The sequence below is a fragment of the Panicum virgatum genome, chromosome 1N (assembly GCF_016808335.1).
Source record: "Panicum virgatum strain AP13 chromosome 1N, P.virgatum_v5, whole genome shotgun sequence".
Classification (NCBI taxonomy): Eukaryota; Viridiplantae; Streptophyta; class Magnoliopsida; order Poales; family Poaceae; genus Panicum; species Panicum virgatum.
Window position 1 is genome coordinate 53,902,691 of NC_053145.1, and position 21,492 is coordinate 53,924,182.

Here is a 21,492-nt window from a genome sequence, read left to right on the forward strand (position 1 = left end):
CGTTCCATATTCGTAGGATCGATCCTCCCAATGAGTAAAGAGGGATGGGACACTGTCTCCTAAGACAACTTTACCAAGATGCTGCCAATCTGGTGTTCTTAACTTTAACAAAATGTCTGATTTGATCGACCCAAGGGGTGAGTTATTGATAGTGAAGCTGGATATGAAGTTGGTGGTGGACCATGCGACAGGAAAGTGGTTTTTGGAGGAAGCTAGTGAAGCCAAAAAAAAGTTGGTCACCACTCCAACTCCATGTTTGTCACTCCTATCAACTATGTCCCCGAATGAATCTATGTGGATTTCCTGAGAAAGTGCGCGAGGCATTGAAGTTTCTGCGTGAGGACTGAGGAGGACAAGGTAGTTATATGATTTCTAGAACTAATTTAGCATATGGCAATTCAAAGTTTTTAGTACTGACAGTATCATTCCGAGGTAGTTGAAGACCTGAGCACGATGCTAATAAGTTGTGATTTCTTTTTTTTTTACAGGAACGACGCCACCCAACAGGGTTTTGTTGGCCTAATTCAGTTGTTATAAAGATGGAGAGGTCTAGAAGTGCTTTAGAGATTTCACATTTTGTGTGACAATGTAATTAGATTGTTATATGTCACTTTGAGTGCAAGTTCGAGTAATTGAATAATTGAATCAGGCCAGTGTAGGATCTGAAGAACTGTAGAAATATCGTAAGCCGTGATGCTCAGGATGGAAGGAGGGACATAAGCTGTTTTGAAATTGCCTATTGATAGCTAACTGAACTTGCATGTAAGATTGTTTGCCGCTAGCTGAACCTATCATAATATAATAAATGGAGATCTGTACAATTTTAAATTGAATTTGCCTTGCATGAGGGCTCCGGCAGGCGCTCGCATGCTGTTTTTTTCTTATGTGCGAAGCTTTGCAGGAATCTTTCAAAAAAAGAAGCAGAGCCGGATAATTCGTCACGGGAAGCAAGTGCTGGTGGCCTCCGCTCTGCTGCCCGAACTCACATTGTGCTTGTGAAAAGTTGTGCCTTTTTGTGGTTCATTGCAATCGAAGGGTAAATCAACCTGGATCGCTTCATCATGGAGAAGCATCGTAATCGCTCGACGGTCACCACGCTGTGACATGAGCAAGGGCAAGGTTGTGTGTGCATGTATGTATAGGATGTTTTGCTTGTCTGAGTAAGGGCAGGCTGTTGCAACACTAGTTTACACATACTCTCAGTTGTGCCTCGGAGCAGCCTCTATAGCTGAGATGATGAGGAGCAGGATATAAAAGAGACACAAAAGCTAGAAAGCTCTAAAATAAATCTACAAGAGTGCTTTATTAGTTTGAAGCGCATCTAGGCCCATAGAAGCATATGATAAGTTTCGGTGATTAATGACAACCATATGTGACTAACGTGTGTTTTAGTGGAAATATCAATAATTTGTTAAGTCTCATATGTTATATAAAAGCTTGTCAACATCAATAAGTATGAGTGTTTGAGAGGTAAGGCTGTTGCTCGAAAATGGTCCAAATTGTGTGTTTATGCCCACGGTTCATCGAAATTTGGATCAGAAGTAGAGTTTGTAGTTTAGCAGAAAAGTATCAGTACGACCGGTTAATCCAACACAATGTTGGTGCAACTGGTGGTTCCTCCGGCACTGCTTGCATGGGAAAGACCAGAAAACATTGTCTCTGGACAATAACCCGACGCTTACACCGACGAGGTAACGGTTCAACCAGTCCCTCTTGATGTTCACCTCAAATATCCTGTGTTTGTTGCGTTTAACCGGTCAGTTGTAAAACATAGGCGTCGGTTCTTCTGGAGCTCAGAGCATCTCCAACAGATTTGGTAAAACTATATACCTAAATTTTCCTTTAGGTATAGGAGAGAGAAGATTTAGGCTAGGTTCTGTGCTCCCCTCCAGCAGATTTGGTATAATTGGATATCTATAAAGCTTTCTCAAAATACTCTTATGCTGCAAGGGATTTTTGTAAAATGTTCAAGACACATAAAAACTATCAAAAATTACATGTTTCACTGAGGGTTTTTTTTGCAAAATATCCCCTACACATAAAAAATCCCTTCTTCTTCCTCCCGTCATATGCCGGCCGCCTCCTTCTCCCCCTCCTCCTCCTCTTCTCCGGCATCCCGCGCCGCCTCCTCCTCCCCTTCCAGTGAGGACAATGCAGTGGTGGAGATCCACAAGGGCGGCAGGTGGGCACCGCCGCCTCCCTCCCTCCCTCCCAGGCCCTTCCTCCTCCTCCACCTCCTCCTCTCTGGCATCACGCCAGATCCGCGCCGAGAAGGGAGGTGCCCAGGAGCGGATCCACAGGGTAGCGATGGTGCAGGGCCACGGCTCCGTGCTGGCATCTTGGGGCGGCGGCACGGCCTCGCGGGGAGGCGGCGGGCGGAGGACAACGCCGGGTGCGCCACCTCCTCTCCGACACCTCCACTCGCTGCCGCTGGCCTGCGCCGCGCCGGCATCGCGCCGGCGGCCCCGTGGAGGCGGTGTGAAAGCTGCAGGCGGGAGCGGTTGGCCTCTCCCGCCACACGCCTCCAGTTTTAGCAATCTAGAGTTTGGTTTGATATATTTGGGTCAAGGAGAGAGAAATTTAGGTAATGTTGGTAAAAAATTTAGTTATAGGTATCCATATACCAAATCTGTTGGACCTGTTTTTTGGTGGATTTTAGGTATCCTAGTAGTTTTTTGGAATATGTATCCATTATAGCAAATCTGCTGGATATGCTCTCAATTTTAGCCACTGTTCCCTTTTCTCCGGTTGATGCACCAAGGTGCACTTCTCGGGGGTCAGTTTAACCGTCATCTCCATGGTTCGCGGGCCCATTTTTTCCCTTTCTTTCTTGAGCCTGCTTGTGGCCCCCCTTCTCAGTCCCTCGCCCGCCTCTTCTTTAGTATTTTCCAAATCGCAACCGTCGCGCCGTCGCCTGCCCTACGCGACCTGCGCCGCCACTCGCCGTCGCCGCCTCTCCACGCTCACCCGCGGCGCGCACTTCAGGCCATGCGCTCTGCGTCGCCACCGCTGCATGCCCTAGCGCCGCCGCCGCCACGCCCTAGTGTCTCCGTCACCCGCGCGCCCTACTCTTCTTCACCGCTTGCATCCATGCCGCACGCAACACTACCACCACTGCCTTTCATGCGCCCAGGCCCGAGCCCTAGCTATCCTCTCCTTCTTATTGCTCTGAGCGCCCTCAAAGTGTTCGGTGAATTGCCTTTGAAGTGAATTTCATCGGTTTCCTTCTCATCTGCAGTGGTATGGCTAGTTCTTCGATTTGTTTGTTGTAGCATGTGTAGCAGCATCTTTATTTCTCACACTTTCCTCCATACACATGCTCACATATCCTTTTGTCATAATGTTGACCTACCCACACACACCTACATCCTTTGCAAATCAATATCAGTGTGTTGTCATGATTGTTCATCCACTAGAATTCATGCATTTAGTCTCAAACACATCTGTGTTTTGCTTAGGAACTTCTCATCTCTAATGTATAAACTAGTATTGTTATATATTCACTGTCTTAATTCTATTATCTTCCACCAATCCTCTATGGCAGATGGCAGGTGATAGAAAGGGCAAGGCAGTTTGTTGCCTCGGCCGATGCCATTGACGCACACCTTCACCTTGTACAAAACGGGTTGATGCCGCTATGCTGAAAGACCAAAAGGGTGCGCCCGAGGCCGAGCCGAGATGACACCGTGGACCCCGACCTGCTGGGGACGCGTTTCTCCGCGCTGTTAGGGCTTAGGCACGGTGGTCTCCATGGCTCAATGCTCACTCCCCTTGTTGACCGCATGCGCGCAGAGGCAGAGAACCGGCGAGCGGGAGGAGACGAAGACAAGCGAGATGTATTGTGTTTGAGTTCCAGCGGAATCTCTAAAGACTCTAATTGGGCTAATGGACCGTGTTGGACCGATCCATGAACGGGTAGTTTGTGTGGCCGGCCAGTCGGAGGGCCCAGGTTCGTCTCGTCGTTTCAGTCGGTTCGACCCAAACCGAGACCAGGTACGGACTCGTCTCTTCCTTCCCAGCTCTCCTATAGGCTCCTGCTCAAAAAAAAAAAAAGCTCTCCTATAGGCTCCTCGCGCGGTCGCGCCGAACACGCCTCCTTCAGATCCAGGCATCCTTCAGCCGCCGCCGCGGAGCCGCCTCCGCCTCCGCCTCCCCCTTCCCTCGCCGGCGTCCTCGCCCGCCCCCACCGGGCCGACGCGCGGTAGAGATCGTCCGCGCTTGGATTGACTTCTCAGTTCTTCCTCTGCTGGTAAGGAAACCCTAGCACGCCTGGATGCATCGTTCGATTTGTTAATAATCCGTCGCTTTCGGCGAGTTCCCATACCTTTGTTCTGGTATATATGGGCACGTTGATCCATCTAATTTGTTGCGGATTTATATTTTGCGCGGCGGAGAGTTTATATTCCAAACTTGTGGAGTTAACAGAACTCGGCCCTCGGGATCGTGAGGCCCGCTAGTGCTTCGCTGGGTGACACAATAGCTTAGTTCGAAGATGCTGTGATTTTCTTCTTCTTCCTAAACATATTAGTAGCGTGAAGAAAATCCTTGTTTTTAGCATGGACATGTTTTTCTTTATTGCAAGTTCTGTGCAGTAGAGCGCTCCTCTTTTGATAAGTGTTGGACTTTGAAGAACTTGATGATCACTTGATTTGATTCGAGTTTTCCATTCATAGCAAGCCCCCGTTATCAGCCATGTTTGGACGCATGCCAAGGAAGAGCAGCAACAACACCAAGTATTATGAGGTTCTTGGTGTGTCTAAGACTGCAAGCCAGGATGAGCTGAAGAAAGCATACAGGAAAGCTGCCATAAAAAACCATCCTGACAAGGGTGGTGACCCTGAGAAGGTTTGTTCTTGGATGATGTTCTGTATGCTTAGCAACTTTTGGAATTCTTAATTTCGTTTTCCTGAAGTTTTTCTTGATGAACTGGACAGTTTAAGGAATTGTCTCAAGCATATGAGGTTCTTAGCGACCCGGAAAAGAGGGAGATCTATGACCAGTATGGAGAAGATGCACTTAAAGAGGGAATGGGAGGAGGCAGCAGCAGTGATTTCCATAGCCCGTTCGACTTATTTGAGCAACTTTTTCCGGGTTCTGGCACCTTTGGGGGTAATCAAAATACCTTATCCTGTTTTTTCTATTAATAAAAAAAAGATTGGAATGCTTATATATGGGTTTGTTCTTAACACAGGAGGTGGCTCAAGAGTACGCAGACAAAAGCGTGGTGATGATGTGGTGCATACTATGAAGGTTTCTTTAGAAGATCTGTATAATGGGACAACCAAAAAGCTATCTTTGTCACGGAGTGTTTTGTGCTCAAAGTGCAAGGGGTAAGTTTTTCTTTGGTTTCAATAGTTAAATTTTCCTCCGTTGAAATGCTATTGTGACGGATGCTGATTCTAAGTATTCAAATGTGTGGTGAATGCTTTGACTATTAGTTGTAAGAATGACCATGATAATTACCTTTGTAGAGTCACTGGTTTATTGCCTTCAGCATGGAATTTGTCTGCTTTGCTTGTTTATGATCTTCTTAGTTTGATATAAAAAAGACCATTCTAGATGTAATGGCAGTGTTGCTGTGAACTCAATCCAAAGTTTGACATAAACTTTACCACACATACTTTTCATGCGATGGTGCTAGGTACTAGGTACATCATGTGAGGTCTGGCTTGGCTTTGTGTTACAGGAGGAAACCCACTTTTGCATTTGTCAATGAATACTTCGTTGTGTTATACTTTCCCCTTTTGGGAAAGCAGCTACATTGTCGGACCTGACTGCAAGCATGGATCTTTTGTTCCTGTTTAACAATTCTTTTAAACTTGCAGCCTGTCAATTGCTTTTCTGTTATATGATGTGGTCATGAACTTCTATATTCTACTTAGTGTCCATGATAATATTAATTTTTCTTTGCCTACGACATAATATCCAATGCCTATTTTGGATTAGCTGTTGTTATGTGGTGATCATTTGAAGTTACTTAAGACCTGTGTAGTGTGACTGGGATAGATTTGAGGTAGATTCTTCTTGTTCTTAGTACTTCACACTCTCCCAAATCAAAATTTGTCACACTAAACTATAAGTTGGAGCCTAGTTCGTGAAAAGCACATAAGATCTTTAGCACTTGTATTTTGCCATATCAAACAATCAAGTGCCTGGAAAAAAAACTTATGATGATATCATATATTGTCATTTTATTTCTTGGTTGTACTGTAATATTCCATCTAAGCATAAGTGTATGGTTGGACATATAACAACTCATGCACAGTTCTTGCTCTGGTTATTCCTCAATTAATCCAAATACTAAGTACCAAATTGTGGAATATTTTGATTTTCTTTTTTGCTCTGTATGACTAAAGATCAGACTTACAATGTGACCACTTGCTTGATGTGGTAAGAAAAATATATGGTTGCCAATACGTTTTTCTTTTTGTTTTTACCATTGTTCTGAATTTTGTCTTTATTTTTTAGTTCTAGCATGGAATGGACATAATCTTGTCCACCGGCAGAGTAAACTGAAGCACATCTTTATTTATTTAGTTGGTGTCCAAACCGAATGTGATATTTATTTAATTGGTGCCCAAACCGAATGTGACTGTACAATTGTAAATTGGTGATTGCATATTAACATTTGATGTCTGAACCTCCACCCCCACCCCACCCTAAATGAAACTGCAACTTTGAGTTGTTCATTGTAGTGTGGATCTCACTGTTCCCTGTTTGTTGTACTTTCAGGAAAGGATCCAAGAGTGGGGCATCAGGAACTTGCCATGGTTGTCGTGGTGTTGGAATGAGGACAATCACAAGACAGATAGGCCTTGGCATGATCCAACAGATGAACACTGTTTGCCCTGCATGCAAAGGAACAGGTATGCTGCGGTTGTATCTTCCTTTGGAAGTACTGTTTCGCTGGGTTTGGTCTTATGGTGGTTCAATGTTCAGGTGAGATCATAAGTGAGAAGGATAAATGCTCAAGCTGTAAAGGAAGCAAGGTAGTCGAGGAGAAGAAGGTCTTGGAGGTTCATGTGGAGAAAGGAATGCAGCATGACCAGAAGATTGTATTCCAGGGTCAAGCTGACGAAGCTGTGAGTATTTGTTGCCATCATAAACGCACATGTCTCCATGTTTTCAATATCTATCTAATGTTTCAAATTTTGTTTGCCAGCCTGACACGGTGACAGGAGACATTGTTTTTGTGTTGAAACTTAAAGACCACCCAAAGTTTAAGAGGAAGTATGATGACTTATATGTTGAGCACACAATCTCCCTTACTGAGGCTCTGTGTGGCTTCCAGTTTGTTCTGACTCATCTTGATGGTCGGCAGCTTCTGATAAAATCTAATCCTGGAGAGGTTATAAAGCCTGGTACGACAGATTGGGTCTTCATGTGTGTGTTATATGCCTGTTCTACAATCCTATTCAACCAGTTGATCTCTTTTATTGCCTTTCAGCTCTACTACCCTATGAAATCAATCTCTGTTCTGCAAATATTCATATTATATTTTGTTTGAATAGGTCAACACAAGGCCATAAATGATGAGGGTATGCCCCAGCAAGGTCGCCCTTTCATGAAGGGCCGTCTTTTTGTTGAATTCAACGTCGAGTTTCCCGAGTCCGGTGCCCTCTCCCCTGCCCAATGCCGATCACTTGAGAAGATCCTTCCACCAAAGCCAGGGAGCCAGCTGTCGGACACGGAGCTGGATCAGTGCGAGGAGACCACCCTGCATGATGTCAACATTGAAGAGGAGATGAGGCGCAGGCAGCATCAGAAGCGGCAGGAAGCGTACTATGAAGACGAGGAAGAATCTGGACCGAGGGTGCAGTGCGCCCAGCAGTGATCTCCGGTTCATTGGAATCTCCAAAAGTTCCCCGTCAGATTTATTGGCATCGATTCTTTTTTCGGCAAAGATTTAGCCAGTTTGAACTTGAAGTGTGTAGGTATAGCAAGTAGATCCCGGAAAAAAGGAGAGCTCATAATGTCAGTCTTTGTTTGAACATCCCTGGCTACCCACCGGATTCAGAACCTGGTCGTTCTTCTACAATTTACGGAGCACACATGTGCCGTGTGCTACTGCCGTAGCTAAGCTCCATTTCGATTTTCTTTCAAAGTGTTAGTCTCGCCCGTCTTGTATCTGATTTATGGTGTGCTACTATTGTTATCCTATATATGCTAGAACATGGACCTTGCTACAGTGATTATGGCCTGTGATGCACGGTGCCCGTTGCCGGCCTTAGATTGGTACAGCCATCTGATGCGTCATTGGAACTGAAAAAAACCATAGTGCTGATTGCACGGGTGAGCTTGGGATATGGATTCGTCTGAGCCCTAGCCTGCGTTCCTGCACCTCTTCTGTTTGATGTTACTGTGGAAATTAGAATGGGCCCATATCGTGTTGGTTGGCCTATCGTGACATCGCGCTACTGTAAGTTGCAGTCGCTGCGGCCGTTGCTCTCGGCTCTCGCTGGGGGGGGCGTGTGATTCGGCTCGAGTCCTCCTGGATCTGCTCGTTAGCCAATCCGCCACGTGCCCGACGAGAACAGAAACCATCTCTTTCGTGTGCTTTTCAAAGAATCTTGCTGCTTGTGATGCGTTTTCTCGTGCCATCTGCCGATCGCGACGGGCGGGCGGATTGCCGATTCGGCTTGACGACTCGTGCACGTTTCGCGTGCCAAAACCACCGGCCCGCTCGAGAGAAGCGACCCAGGCAGGCCACTCACGTGTGCCGGAGGAGGACATGTTTCCTACGGAGACGGTGGGCGCTCGTGAGCCCAACAGGCAGGTTGAAATTTCCGTGCCTCCTGTTACCTGAATCTTCTATTCTGTGCCAGCACGTTCACGCCGTGCTCCCCTTGGCATTTGCGTAGTCCTGTCCGCTGCTGGGCTGCTGGCTGCACCACCGGTGCACGAACACAGGGAGCCACCCGCAAGGTTGTCGGGCCTCTCCAATTCCGAACAACTTTGCCCGGCTCAAGAAACACGAGAAAATCGTCGGGGCAGAGGCTCAAACGATCTGTCATCTGGGGCACAGAATTAGTACGAATCGCCAGCATCGTCTGCCCAAGTGGCGAGTGGTCTATGATGCAACTCATTATACCTCTGACCAACGCATGCTATGCCATCAGGCTGCCTCACAGGAGCAACCAACTTGCAAATATCGTAAAAGTTTACAGGGACGAAACGGAATGCATCGCGTTTTTTCTCTTGAGATCAGGAAGTCCTAACTAACTCTTGAGCCTACAAAGTGACAGACTCACTAACTTTGGCGCCACCCGGTGGCTATCTGCAGTTGGGGTGGCGTTTAGCAGCTGCAGCGCAGCTCACACAAACACAAAACTTGAGCTATTTATACCCGGCAACCGGAAGCGTTCTCCTCCGCGCACCACCTCCTCTCAGAGCCATGGAAGCTGACGCGATCCATGCTCCCACCACGTCTTCCTCCTCCGATGGCGACTCCGGCGCCGGCTCGTGCGTCATCAACGGCGCGCAGGAGCTGCCGTCCACGAACGGCAGGCAACACAAGCACGTGACGCGGAAGCGAGCCGCGTCCCCGCCCGCTGCTCCCGGTGGCCGCCGGCCGCCGGAAGTCGCCGTGGACGAGGAAGCCAGCGCCGGCGCCGGCGGCCGGCGCAAGATGGGGAGCGCCGGCACCAGGCACCCGACGTTCCGCGGCGTGCGCATGCGGGTCTGGGGCAAGTGGGTGTCCGAGATCCGGGAGCCCCGGAAGAAGTCGCGCATCTGGCTCGGCACGTTCCAGACCGCGGAGATGGCGGCGCGCGCCCACGACGTGGCCGCGCTCGCCATCAAGGGCCGCGCCGCGCACCTCAACTTCCCGCACCTCGCGCACGAGCTTCCCCGCCCGGCGTCCACCTCCCCCGCTGACATCCAGGTCGCGGCCGCCGTGGCAGCCGCTGCCGCTGCCGCCGCCGCGGACGTAGAGCAATGTGTCTCTTCCCATGCCGACGAGACGTCATCGTCGTCAGCGGCCAGTTCGGAGAAGGTGGCCGCGGGCGCCGCCAAGGCAGCAGAAGCAGGAGCCACCGCCGGCGTGGAGCAATGCGAGTCCTCCCCTGCCGCCGAGGCGTCGTCGTCATCGGCTGCCAGTTCGGTGGATGCCGCGGCCGGCCACAGCGAGGAGAGCGTGCTGTTCGACTTGCCCGACCTTCTGCTCGACGGCCTGTGGTCGCCCATCTGGGCGGCGGCTCCCGCGGCGGCGGCGGAGTATGACGGCGACAGCCTGCACGAGCCGCTTCTGTGGGCCGACGACGATCACTGCTGGATGGGCGCCGCCGCGCCGGTGCAGACGGACTAGCAGTGACCCGCCGGTGGTTGGCTGCAACAGATCGACGACGGGCACCATGTGCTTTTGCTTCGCGTGCACTGTGCCGCGAGAAACAAAGTAACAGACGAAAGGCCGGGCCACGCTCGAGGTCGAGGCGCACGGCCGTGGGCGATTGTGGGGTCGCTGTGATCTCCGGATGATGGCAAGTCATTGTAGGGTGCGGTGAAACAGTGGTTTGCCATGTAATATTTTGGGAATAATATTTTGGGAGTGTTGATATATGCCACTTCCACAGAAGCGCGTTAATCCTAAATGTTGAGTGCATGCTTTCATTTCATTCTAGTTCCACGTATTGTAATTAGAGATGGTAACGGATCATGATCCTAGTGTTTTCTTCACAATTCAACTTACCCTTATATAATTTTAGCTTAAAATTGTATGAGAGCATAAATACATACTCATGTATTAGCAGTTTGTGTTCATTTGTGTGTATACCAATAAGGGGTTTCCTCACACCTTATATTTCAAGCGGCTGGAATATCAATTATTTTCAGTTGACCAACGGCAACCATCGCTTGCAACAACATTTCTTACATCTGTGTCTTCCTCTAGCACCTATGTTTCTTCCCTTTTCTCAAGTATGCAAAGCAAGTCCCCTCCACACCGACAACCTCGGCCTTCTCTTGTTCGTCTTCTCATTCGGGCATCTTCCATTGTCCATGACCTACTACTCTCGCTAACTCACCACCATACCTCAAGTGATCATCATTCATCACTAGTAAACCCTGGTAAACTCTAACCTCCACAGCTGGTCATTGGCACTACCACAAAAATGATTTTTAGGGGCGGGTAAAAAGACATTTTTAGTGGCGGATGTCTCACCCGGCTCTAGTTTTCGCAGCTAAAAATAGATGTTTGCATGGGCGGGTGTGTTACCCGCCCCTAAAAATGCATTTGCAGGGGCGGATCACCCCCTCACCCGCCTCTACAAACCCATTTCCAGGGGCGGGTAACACCCCTCACCCTCCCCTACAAACATAATAAAAAATATATATATATAAAAGAAAAAAGCGGCCCGCAGGCCGCGCGCGCGGCGCCGCCGCCCGCCGCGTCCCCGTGCGCCACCCGCCACCGCGTCCACGACTGCGGCTCCGCCGGCCGCATCCGCGCCCCTGCCGCAAGCCCCGTCCGCGCCGCCTGCCACAGGCCGCGTCCACGGGCGCCGCCGCTACGTGCGCGTGTCGCGGCCGGCAGGGTGAGCGCGCCCAGGGCGAGCAGCGAGCGCGCGTGCACAGGGGGGCGAGCGAGGAGGGCCGAGCGCCACTAGGGGCTCCTGACCGCGCCGCCGAGGGGGCACGCCGCTGGTCCCGCTCGGTCCTGCACTCCTGACCGGATCCGCCTCCGCGCCGCCGGTGGCCGCCAGATCCGTGCCGTCGTGGGCCTCCGCGCCGCCGGGGGCAGCCAGATCCGCGACGCCGGCCCGGCCTCGCGCCGCCGGGGGCCACCGCGCCGAGCGGGGGGCCGCCAGATCCGCGCCGTGTGCCGCCGCCGGGGGCCGGATCTGGGGCTAGAGAGGCCGCCGACCGCCATGCCCGCTGCTGCTGCGCGTCCCGGCGTCCAGGCCGCCACCACCGATGCGCCGCTGTGCCGCCGTGCCGCCGGCCGGCCGGTCGTGCAGAGGAGGAGGGGAAGCGATGGGAGAAAGAGAGAGATGACACGCTAAGGAATAGAAATAGATAAGCCCCCGATGGCCGCCGCGCCTGACAGCAAATTTTTACCCTCTCCCGTTGTTCAAACTTTATAGGGGCGGGTGAGGGGATGTCCCGCCCCTACAAACAATATTTTTAGGGGCGGGTCACCCCCTCATCCGCCCCTACAAATGACTTATTTTTAGGCGCGGGTGAGGCGGTTACCCGCCCCTAAAAATGTATTTATAGGGGCCGCCTGCTACAGTAGCTCCGCACTATTTGTAGCAGCGGGTCTAATTTTGATCCGCTCCTAAAAAATTGAGGCGTTGCTACAAATCGTTTTTGTAGTAGTGTGGTAATCTTCTAGTTTTACCGACTCACATCCGACGGTGTCTTAGGGCTGTGATATAGTGCAAATGGAAGAAGAAACACTATCTATTGAAATACTAGTTATTAGCTTGCAACTAGTTATTCCCTCTAGTAAGAATAAGCATCCCGATATACCGGCCTTAACAACATGTGTATATAGCATTCACATTTGATTATTAGTAAGTGGAAGTATCTTTCCGAGTTATATTGTATGGTTGCTCTAAATATTCAGAAAATGTTACCTGTCAACATCAAAATGTAAAGATAGTTAGATTATTGGCACATTTTAGCTAGTATGATAATCTATATATAGACCTAGCTCGTCCATTGGCTCTAGGCTTGCCAATGATTCCACTACTCCGGACACGTTAGTTACTCGTAGGTAACTACAATGTTTGAGTGAACAACATTTTTAGTCAAAAGGGCCATTCACACGCTTGCAATTCAGCTCTGCATGAACGCAACACACGCACCAACGTTTTAATCGTGAGGAGGATGCGCTACCACCGATTCCTTGAGATGCAAGAGCCGCAGGTGCACAGGATCCAACGGAATATCCGTAGCCCATGGCGTTTCGTGCCCCTGCCCCACGGCCGGCCGGCGGCCGCCGGGCCCGCCGCCCGTCTTTGTCTGATTTGGGCGATCGGAGACGAATCAGCTGGCCCGGCGGCATTCACGGTAGGTGAGACGTACCTCGTGCCGTTCGCCGGCGATCATTTGCGCAATGGCGCGTCATTAAGCTACCCGGTAGCTGCAAATTATTTCGGCCTGGACCAGCGTCGCGCACCTAATTGGTCGCTGCACTACCTGTCTAGCTACTGCCTTCCAGTGATCGGGCTATGTGTGGCTCCACAGGTACAGGAGAAGTTGTAGTGCACTCTAGCTTGCAGACATCTGACCTGATGAGCTCACTGGCGTCTATCGCCTGATCCATAGATCTACCATCTTTTCCGACCTGATAATAATGCTTGGTTTTTTATGGTGCCTTGCCGGCATGCACCGGTAATTTAAAAGATTATCTTGCCCATGCAAGAAAAACGCCGTCTCTAATCCATCCTCTTCCACAAGCTTTAGGGGCAATAATCCGCATGGGAAAGCACACAGGATGTAAAGCGAGCGAGCACATTTTCCTTTCCTTTCCTTTCATTTTTTTATTAATTTTATTATCGTTGTGGCCCGAGAACAAAGTGTGCCCGTTTAAAGAAGGGACGACACGTAATTATCCGGGCCGCTTTTGTCGCGCGGCGCGACCTGGATGTATGGCCGGAAAAGCTATTAGGGATCGGAGTCGGAGGCCTGGATCGGTCGAAATCACGCAACAACCCCACGCACCCCCCGTGCGCGTGTGCACGGGAAACGTGGACCGCGACACGCCGATACAGATAGACCCCAGCAGCACGTACTACAATAGTGTGTACACTACTGTAGCCTGTAGTCTGGACGCGCCGCACAGTGCCGAGATCAGGGCGGCTTTGGAGAGCAGGGCACCGGCGGCCTCTGTGCCGCGGTCGTTCCGGTGCTGCAGGAGCAGGACACGGCCGGCCCCCGCGCTGGCATCGGAACGGCCGGCGCCCCTGCCGTTACGTTGCCCGGCCGTCTCGCCGGGCAACGGGCCGGGGCAAGAGCGACGACACCCCCGGGCCCCGGCCCCCCGACGCGTAGCTTTCGGCACCAATTCATTCGATGCGAAAATACCAGCGGCATTGCGGCAAGCAAGTCAGCAGCAACGCCGCCGCGGCATGGGGCCTGCCTGCCCTGGTGCGGCCATGGGGAAGGCCGGAAGGGTCGACGTGCCAACCACCGATCAGTCGTCAGTGCAAGATGCGAGCTGCTGCTACGTACTATACTGCTACCTGGCAAGGGCGAGCTTTCAGACTGTTACGGCTTGGACGCTTCTCCGAGCACGCTTTCGTCCTGCGCTCGATCGCATGATCGGCCGGTTACTTATTACGTATTATTAACTCGTGCTGGTCTTAGTTTAAGCTCGGCGAGGCGCCAGTTTAGTGACGCGAGGCACATGAGGCCATGAGGGGGGTTTCTTTATGGCCCAGCCCGGCCCTGAGGGGGGTCGAGCAGTGCACCCGCCCCGGGCCTCGGAATCCAAGGGGCCCCTACATGTATACTATGTAGAGTACACATCATGAGCAATACATGGCCATATTACGCAACGCATGAAAGCATGTTCATGTGTCTAATCCGCAGTTACCAAGATCAAGCCATCGACAATCAAGTACGACCGAATAGGTAGCTAGCTAGGTATATCCTAGCTGCACGTAACAATTATCATGATCTATGATATTATTTTTTTAGAACAATGCACACACACTCACACCCCTATGAACACACACGCAAACTCTATCCCTATGAGCATTTTTAAAGACTGAGACGTCGCCTACCACTGAATATTCGCTCCCATGGGGAGTTGAACCGAGAACCTCAGGTGCTACTGAGGCTCTTGCAACTATTAGGCTACAAGCCCTTTCGCTATGATATCATTGATGACCACATATCATTATATATATTACATGTTCGTTGCAGCTGGCCACTGATAATCTCAATTCATTATACATTGGTGAGGAATAGAATCTATACATTGAGGTGCGAGTTTTTAAAGACAGTCAGCAAAAATTTCTTCTTGCGTTCATCTAGTACCCTTCGATTTTGTGCTAGTTTCTGATTACTAATTTCTTTTACAGATTTAGCACCATTATGTTGTCTAGAAAATATGCATCTAATACTTAGTATTAAAAAGTGTTTGACATGAATATATTTGTATTAAGGGCCTTAAATTGAGTTTCGCCCTGGGCCACTAAAATCTCAGGACCGGGCCTGTTTATGGTTTTGTTCAAGTGGTCATGTGAGGCTACTAGCCAGGGCCTAGGGGCTTTATTAGCTAGGGCCAGCTTTAGCAAAGGAGCTTAAGCACTGATGGTACTACTCTTTTGATGGGATTAAACAAAGGGCGATGGTGGGGGTTTGTTTATGTGCGAATCACGAGGCCGCGAGCCCCATGAGGGACTTCTTTTTTTTTTCTTTGCCCCAGCAGGTCGCCGATCGGTGAGATGGGATACATGTATTCATGTCGAGCGCCTGCTGGTTTTCCTTTTCCTTTTTTATACTCGTGGGAGCTAGCTAGAGTTTATTGACGATATGGGTATCTCAAAATACGGGATCTGGTGGTCAGGGAATCCCGGCCTGAAGCTAGCTACAACGTTCTTCGTTCTGCACCAGAGAAGCAAGCTACCTTATTAGTGCAACTAGTTAGCGTCCTTGGAGAAGAGCTGGCGGACTAAAGTTCAAATTCTGGTTCCTCATATTTATTTAGATGGGGTATTTAATACCCTTCGTAGCCCTTTTTTTCTGCACTCGTAATTCATAATCAATACTGGAGACTTGTGGACTTGTAAGGAACGTGACCCCATTAGACCATTGTTTATAATTTTAGTGATTGAGTGACAACATAATTAATGGAACTAACAAATTTGTGAGCTCAAGTTTGCAGGATTTTTAGGTCACATGGATGTAATCAAATGTGCACAATTCGCTGTCAAGATATCCAAATCATAATGAAAAAGCAGAGATGAAGACCTAGCACCGGTTAAACCGATGACAACCGGTTAACCGACGGTGCAACAAGGAGCATTGGTGCACTCACCATGCCATTGTCTAGAGAGCGTGCCAAACTGCCAGAAGCAAAATCTTCAGCACCGGTTGAGCCGATGGTGCATTGGTACAAGGCATCGGTGTAATTACGTCGGCACTATAGTGAGCTGAGGAGGACTTTTAAGCACTAGTTAAACCGACATGCATGCATCGGTTTAACCGATGGTCAATACGTCAGCTGCAACTTGTGCCAGAAGGCTCAACGGCTATTGCAGAGCCATTAGTGACCGGTTTAACCAACACTTGGGCACCGGTTAAACCGATGCTCTACGCAGAAAGTAGACAATGGCTACAAACAACTAGCTCGAGTTGGAGGGCTATATATATGCCTCATCCCGGTCATTTAAAGTTTGCTGGAGTTCAGGAAGACCCCATACACATTGAAGAACACCTCCAAGCCATCCAAGTGCAAAGTGATCACATCTTTAGTCTTTAGCACATCCTTGAGAGTGTGAGTGATAGGTTAGCTTGTGTGAGAGTGTAAGAGCAAGGTGTGTGCCTTGTGTGATGTGCTTGAGAGCTGCGCAAACTTTTATCTCGGAGTGCTGACCCCTTGGAGCTTTGATAGCTTGCCGGTAAGTCATCAACTCTCTGGCTTGATGTGGAGCGGCGACGTTGGCTTTGTGTGGAGACGTGGAGACCTCATTCTTTGTGGAGAAGCTCTTTAGTGGAAAGCGGGATCAAAGTGAATGTGGTGACTTGACATAGCCTTTGTGGCGAGTCAAGAAGAGTTTCGAAAGAGACTTGATTATCGACAAGTGATACTCTCGATAAAGTGCTTCAACAACGTGGACTAGGGTGGCTTAGTGCCTACCGATACCACGGAATAAATCTTCATATCAAGACTTTGCTTCCTCTTATCCCCTCTTTACGTTTCCGTTTTGACTTGTAACTTGTGTGCCTTTATTTCTTAAGGTAGTATCAAGCTAGGATTGGCTATAGGTTGCAAAATTTTTTAGGATGAGGGTTTCACACTAGAAAAACCATAGTTGCATATTTAGATTTTAGATTGTCTAATTTATCCTCTCCCCTTTTAGGCTACGAGCACTCGTTTTCTTTCATGACTAATAAGGACGCTTCTACGTACACATGCTGAGGGTGGGAGCAATTGGAGGGGGGGTGGAGTTCATGGTCGATTTGGCTTTTTTGAGGAAGCTGGAGGGTTAGTTCATGATCGAATTGCCTTCTAGTCCTAATCACATGCATCGAGCATATACCCACAGGCCACATCATGTACTGTACTTACCAGTGCTTTTCCGTCGGTAAGTATATGTGCGGTTTGCATTATTGCAAGCCTGCTTTGTACTAGCGAGCACGATCCAAATCTTCTGGATCTATGGGTGCAAGATTCGGGGCATTTTTAATCGCCTGCACGAGCCGAATTAATTGCCGCTAGTAGGCGTGGACTCGTGGTACGAGCTGTCCACAGAAGTCTTGCTAGTACTTCAGCTCGCGAGCTGCAGCAAGTTGCAGTGCAGCCTCAAAGGGACCGTGCGCACGAACGGTTGATGTAGGCTCCCCGCTTGATACAAGTGTTCAACCGATGAGAATATTTGAGCCTCACGTAGAGTGGTTGCATGCCTCGTGACAAAGGCGAGCCACGTTGGGCTGTCTTTCCAGTCGAAATTGCAAAGAAGCATCTTACTAGTTGGTAGTTATAGGACTGTCGCGGACTTCTTGAACCTTAGTTTTCGATCATTTTATTATAATGACTTGACTATACAATAAGCAATATATATTGTATAACGAGCTAAACTATTTTCTGCTTCAATTCAGTCCTTTTTCTCACTCACACACTTCCAATCTATCCTCAAGTGCTCGAGAACGGAATATATGTTCAGAATGATCAATGAATGATAAGGAGCCACCTTCATACCATCAACCCTTTTATTCTTCACATATTAAAAATGGTTTATGCTTTCCAATATGACACGCTTCAAGTCTTCGTAGCTTGATCAATCCATTGGCATGAGACTAGTACTTGTTTCTTCTCATGTTCTCCATTACACAGGTCCTTTGACGCCAAGCCGTCTAAGTCTTTCGTAGACATGTCATTGCTAATCCTTCACACGTTCACAATATTTGCCATTTTGAGTCACACAACATCATGCATCATCTTAAGCATTCACTAGCCTATCAACTCATGCTCCCGCACGGACTAGTTATAATTAATATAAAAATAAGACTTATAGCTAATAATTATAATTATCTATCTCGCTCCCTCTTTCATCTACTAAATATTATAACACATACTTCAAAATACATATTTACCATTATCTAGTTGCAATAGATTTCATTTTGCATCACACCTTCATTTGTGTTTGATATATAATTATATGTTTAGTCGAACCATTTATTTGTAAATTGATATTCTTATCTCTTCCGTTATATATGAATACATAATGCCACATAGTATTTTTATATAAAAAATAATATAAATAGTATATTAATAATGATAGAAATATATTGGTGTATTTTAATATTTTGTTATAATTATTTAAATTAGGTTTAGATCGATTTAGGGGTTACTTTAACTTTTAATAATAACATAATTGAATAATTTATATGCAAATTTAGGGGATTATTTGTATTATTTTATAATGGCAGATGTGGGTAATTTAGATACATATGTAGGGGTTATTTTAGTTTATTTTATAATGGCAGATTCAATGACTATGACTATTGCGATTAGAGTTGTCGGATTGATGGTATGATGTTTTTAATTTTTGTAAGAATTTCTAGGATTTCTCTACCTTTTTTAAAATGTCAACCTAGAATACTAGGTGGCTTTACATGGAGGCTTCAAAACTCAAAAGGAGTCCCCAATTAATAATAGTAAGGTTTCAATTCCATTTCTTCAACTTTAATCTTTGTTTCAATTTTGATTGACAATGATGTATCTTCGATATTCGTTTGTTCAACACAAGAATTTCAATATGAGACCAAGCTCTAGTCCATTTTTTATGCCATTCTCATAGTGCTACTTGCTAGTAACTGAACATGAGAATTAGCTTCCAATTGAAAAGGAAACTACAAATGGCCTTCTTGCAAGCAAAACATTTTATTTATTTGTCCAGAGCTTGCCATCCAAGACCCAGCGCAGTGAAGGTTCATGGTGTTGACTTTCCATTAAGGGTTGTTACAGACTTACAGGCTTACAGCTCGCGGGCTCGCGGCCGCAGTGATGCATAACCTTGGAGCAAACTATAGATGTCCAAACGTGCTGCACGGCACAAGCACGGCACGATCCGGCACGACACAAATAGGCACGGTTGGCTAGCCGCCGCCGCGGCCCAGGCATGACACGACGCACTTGTGGTCGTGCCGTGCCGGCACGATGGGCGCGGCGGCCCAGCGTGCCCTTGCCGACCCGAACCCGGCGGCGCAGGGAGGCTGCGGAGGAGATGGCCGCGCTAACCATCCGCGCCAGTGTCGCGCTCGTGGGCGATCACGATGGCCCGCTCATGTTCCCGGAGGACGTTGCCGCTGGGGAGGCGCCGGCGACGCGCGGAGTGGCAAGGCGTGCCGGAGGTACATGAGGGGCAGCAGCCGTGGGCGGGACTTCGTGCCGGACCTCAGCGCAGGGAGGCGGCAGCCCACGGTGGCGACGGCGAGCGGTGCGGGGAGGCAGCTGAGAGAGGAGCGTGGAGGGAGGAGTTGAGGAGAACGGATAGGCACAAACGAGATTCAGTAGCCGGCGGCTGAAAAGCGGAAGATATATTAGGGTTTGAGAGAGGAGGTGAGAAGTATATATATGATGGTTTGTGGGCTGGTTGTGGGCTGGGCCGTGCTAGGCTATGCCAGCCTATTAGTCGTGTCGTGTCCGTGCCGGCACTGCGTGCTGGGGGTTCGGTCCACACACTACACTATGTTGTATTCGTGCTGGCACTGACACTAAATCTATCGTGTCGTGCCGTATTCGTGTCGTGTTTTTTTGTGTCCTGTCCCATGCCACCCATCTGACACGGTCTATTTGAACATCTATAGAGCAAAGCGCGCCGTAACACTCCGCCTTCGCCTTGCCCTTTTTCTAATCGTATCTGCATACCAATCACATTTCTTTCGGGAAAGCAAAACAACTATACCCATGGCAGTGGCACTCCCCACTTCCACGAAGCGAATTTGTTAATCCCTTTCCGCAAGTATATATCTCGCTCACTCTCTCTCGAGCTCGTAACAGTCTTCACTCATCACATGAGCTTGCCTGAGGCTTCGAGCCGCGCACAGTGTTCATCGGTAATGGAGGAAGAGCGAGCGCTGTCCCCGGTGTCCGACGCCTGCACCACCTGCAGCAGCTCCGGCGGTGGCTCGGGGCCCGGCTCCCCCGTGGCGTCATCGTCGTCGGCGTCTCTGGACGACTCCGGCGCCGCCAGCGCGGCGAGCAGCCGGAAGCGGCCGCGGCCCGGCTCCCCCGTGGCGTCATCGTCGTCGGCGTCTCTGGACGACTCCGGCGCCGCCAGCGCGGCGAGCAGCCGGAAGCGGCCGCGCCGGGAGCTGAAGCACCCGGCGTACCGCGGCGTGCGCATGCGGGCGTGGGGCAAGTGGGTGTCCGAGATCCGGGAGCCCCGCAAGAAGTCGCGCATCTGGCTCGGCACCTTCGACACGCCCGAGATGGCCGCGCGCGCGCACGACGTCGCCGCGCTCGCCATCAAGGGCCGCGCCGCGCACCTCAACTTCCCGGGGATGTCCCACGAGCTGCCCCGCGCGGCCTCCGCGGCGCCCGAGGACGTCCGCGCCGCGGCGGCGCTCGCGGCCGCGATGGAGACCGCGGCGCCCGCCGCGCCTAGCGATTGTAGCCACCACGGCGCCGCCGGCAGTGACGAGGACGAGGAACCGGCCGTATCTGCCTCACCCGGCCACGACACTGGCAATGCCGGAGGCGAAGAGAAGGCCGCGCCGTCGTCTGAGCATGCGGTCCTGGCGGAGGGCCTCGTCCTGGATCTCGCGCTCCTCGAGCTGCCCAACGTTCTGCTCGAGTTCGGCTTCGAGGTTGCGTTGCCGCCAACGACGCCTTGTTGCTACGATTTGTCCTGGGACGAGCCGTTGCTGCTGTGGGAGCACTGACGTCAAGAGGGCGAAACTCGGCAAGCATTCAATGTGAAGTTAGATAGAGTTGCTGATGATCCGCATGCTGGAGTTACCGAGCACTAGTTCGATCTGTTCCTGCGTCAACTATGATGCTAACTTACACATGTCCAAGTAATCAAGTCCAGCATGATTGCAAATACACAGTTATTGTTCACACATTTGTAACAACCAAGTAAATTTCAGTAGGTAACTTTCCAGCTCGTGATCAAGATTCCAGGGCTTGGACATCCATGGTACTGACATTTATTTTCTTCGTCATTTTCCAAATTGTAAAGAATAGAAGGGCTTCTATTTAGAATGTTATTTGTTTATGTCTGTCAGTATTCAGCTTGTACTACTTGGCGCATGCTGCTGTAAATAATTGAATGCCCATTTGCTAAGAAATGGAACGCCATAAATCCTTGAAAA

At 49.5% G+C, this 21,492-nt stretch overlaps 3 protein-coding genes across 3 annotated transcripts; all 3 read left to right on the forward strand.

Moving 5' to 3' along the window:
- Positions 1-4,064: 4,064 nt before the first annotated feature.
- Positions 4,065-8,188, forward strand: LOC120656689 (chaperone protein dnaJ A6-like). The gene is made up of 8 exons (XM_039934874.1): positions 4,065-4,249; positions 4,674-4,845; positions 4,935-5,109; positions 5,192-5,330; positions 6,733-6,866; positions 6,940-7,082; positions 7,163-7,361; positions 7,512-8,188. The coding sequence occupies exons 2-8, from the start codon at positions 4,693-4,695 to the stop codon at positions 7,832-7,834; spliced, it is 1,266 nt and encodes a 421-aa protein (XP_039790808.1). The 5' UTR covers positions 4,065-4,249; positions 4,674-4,692; the 3' UTR covers positions 7,835-8,188.
- Positions 8,189-9,174: 986 nt separating this feature from the next.
- On the forward strand, positions 9,175-10,589 carry LOC120656690 (ethylene-responsive transcription factor ERF034-like). Its single transcript, XM_039934875.1, has one exon. It carries the CDS (start codon positions 9,395-9,397, stop codon positions 10,304-10,306), a length of 912 nt encoding a protein of 303 aa, XP_039790809.1. The 5' UTR covers positions 9,175-9,394; the 3' UTR covers positions 10,307-10,589.
- A 9,483-nt stretch (positions 10,590-20,072) lies between these two features.
- On the forward strand, positions 20,073-21,492 carry LOC120654180 (ethylene-responsive transcription factor ERF036-like). The gene has a single exon (XM_039931723.1). The coding sequence runs from the start codon at positions 20,191-20,193 to the stop codon at positions 21,058-21,060; it is 870 nt and encodes a 289-aa protein (XP_039787657.1). The 5' UTR covers positions 20,073-20,190; the 3' UTR covers positions 21,061-21,492.

What these genes read in the sequence shown, in the direction of transcription:
- LOC120656689 (XM_039934874.1), top strand. Translation starts at nt 4,693, where the DNA reads ATGTTTGGACGCATGCCAAGGAAGAGCAGCAACAACACCAAGTATTAT. An exon ending in AGGGTGGTGACCCTGAGAAG is followed by an intron (nt 4,846 to 4,934) that starts GTTTGTTCTTGG and finishes TGAACTGGACAG; the next exon opens with TTTAAGGAATTGTCTCAAGC. An exon ending in TTGTGCTCAAAGTGCAAGGG is followed by an intron (nt 5,331 to 6,732) that starts GTAAGTTTTTCT and finishes TTGTACTTTCAG; the next exon opens with GAAAGGATCCAAGAGTGGGG.
- LOC120656690 (XM_039934875.1), top strand. Translation starts at nt 9,395, where the DNA reads ATGGAAGCTGACGCGATCCATGCTCCCACCACGTCTTCCTCCTCCGAT.
- LOC120654180 (XM_039931723.1), top strand. Translation starts at nt 20,191, where the DNA reads ATGAGCTTGCCTGAGGCTTCGAGCCGCGCACAGTGTTCATCGGTAATG.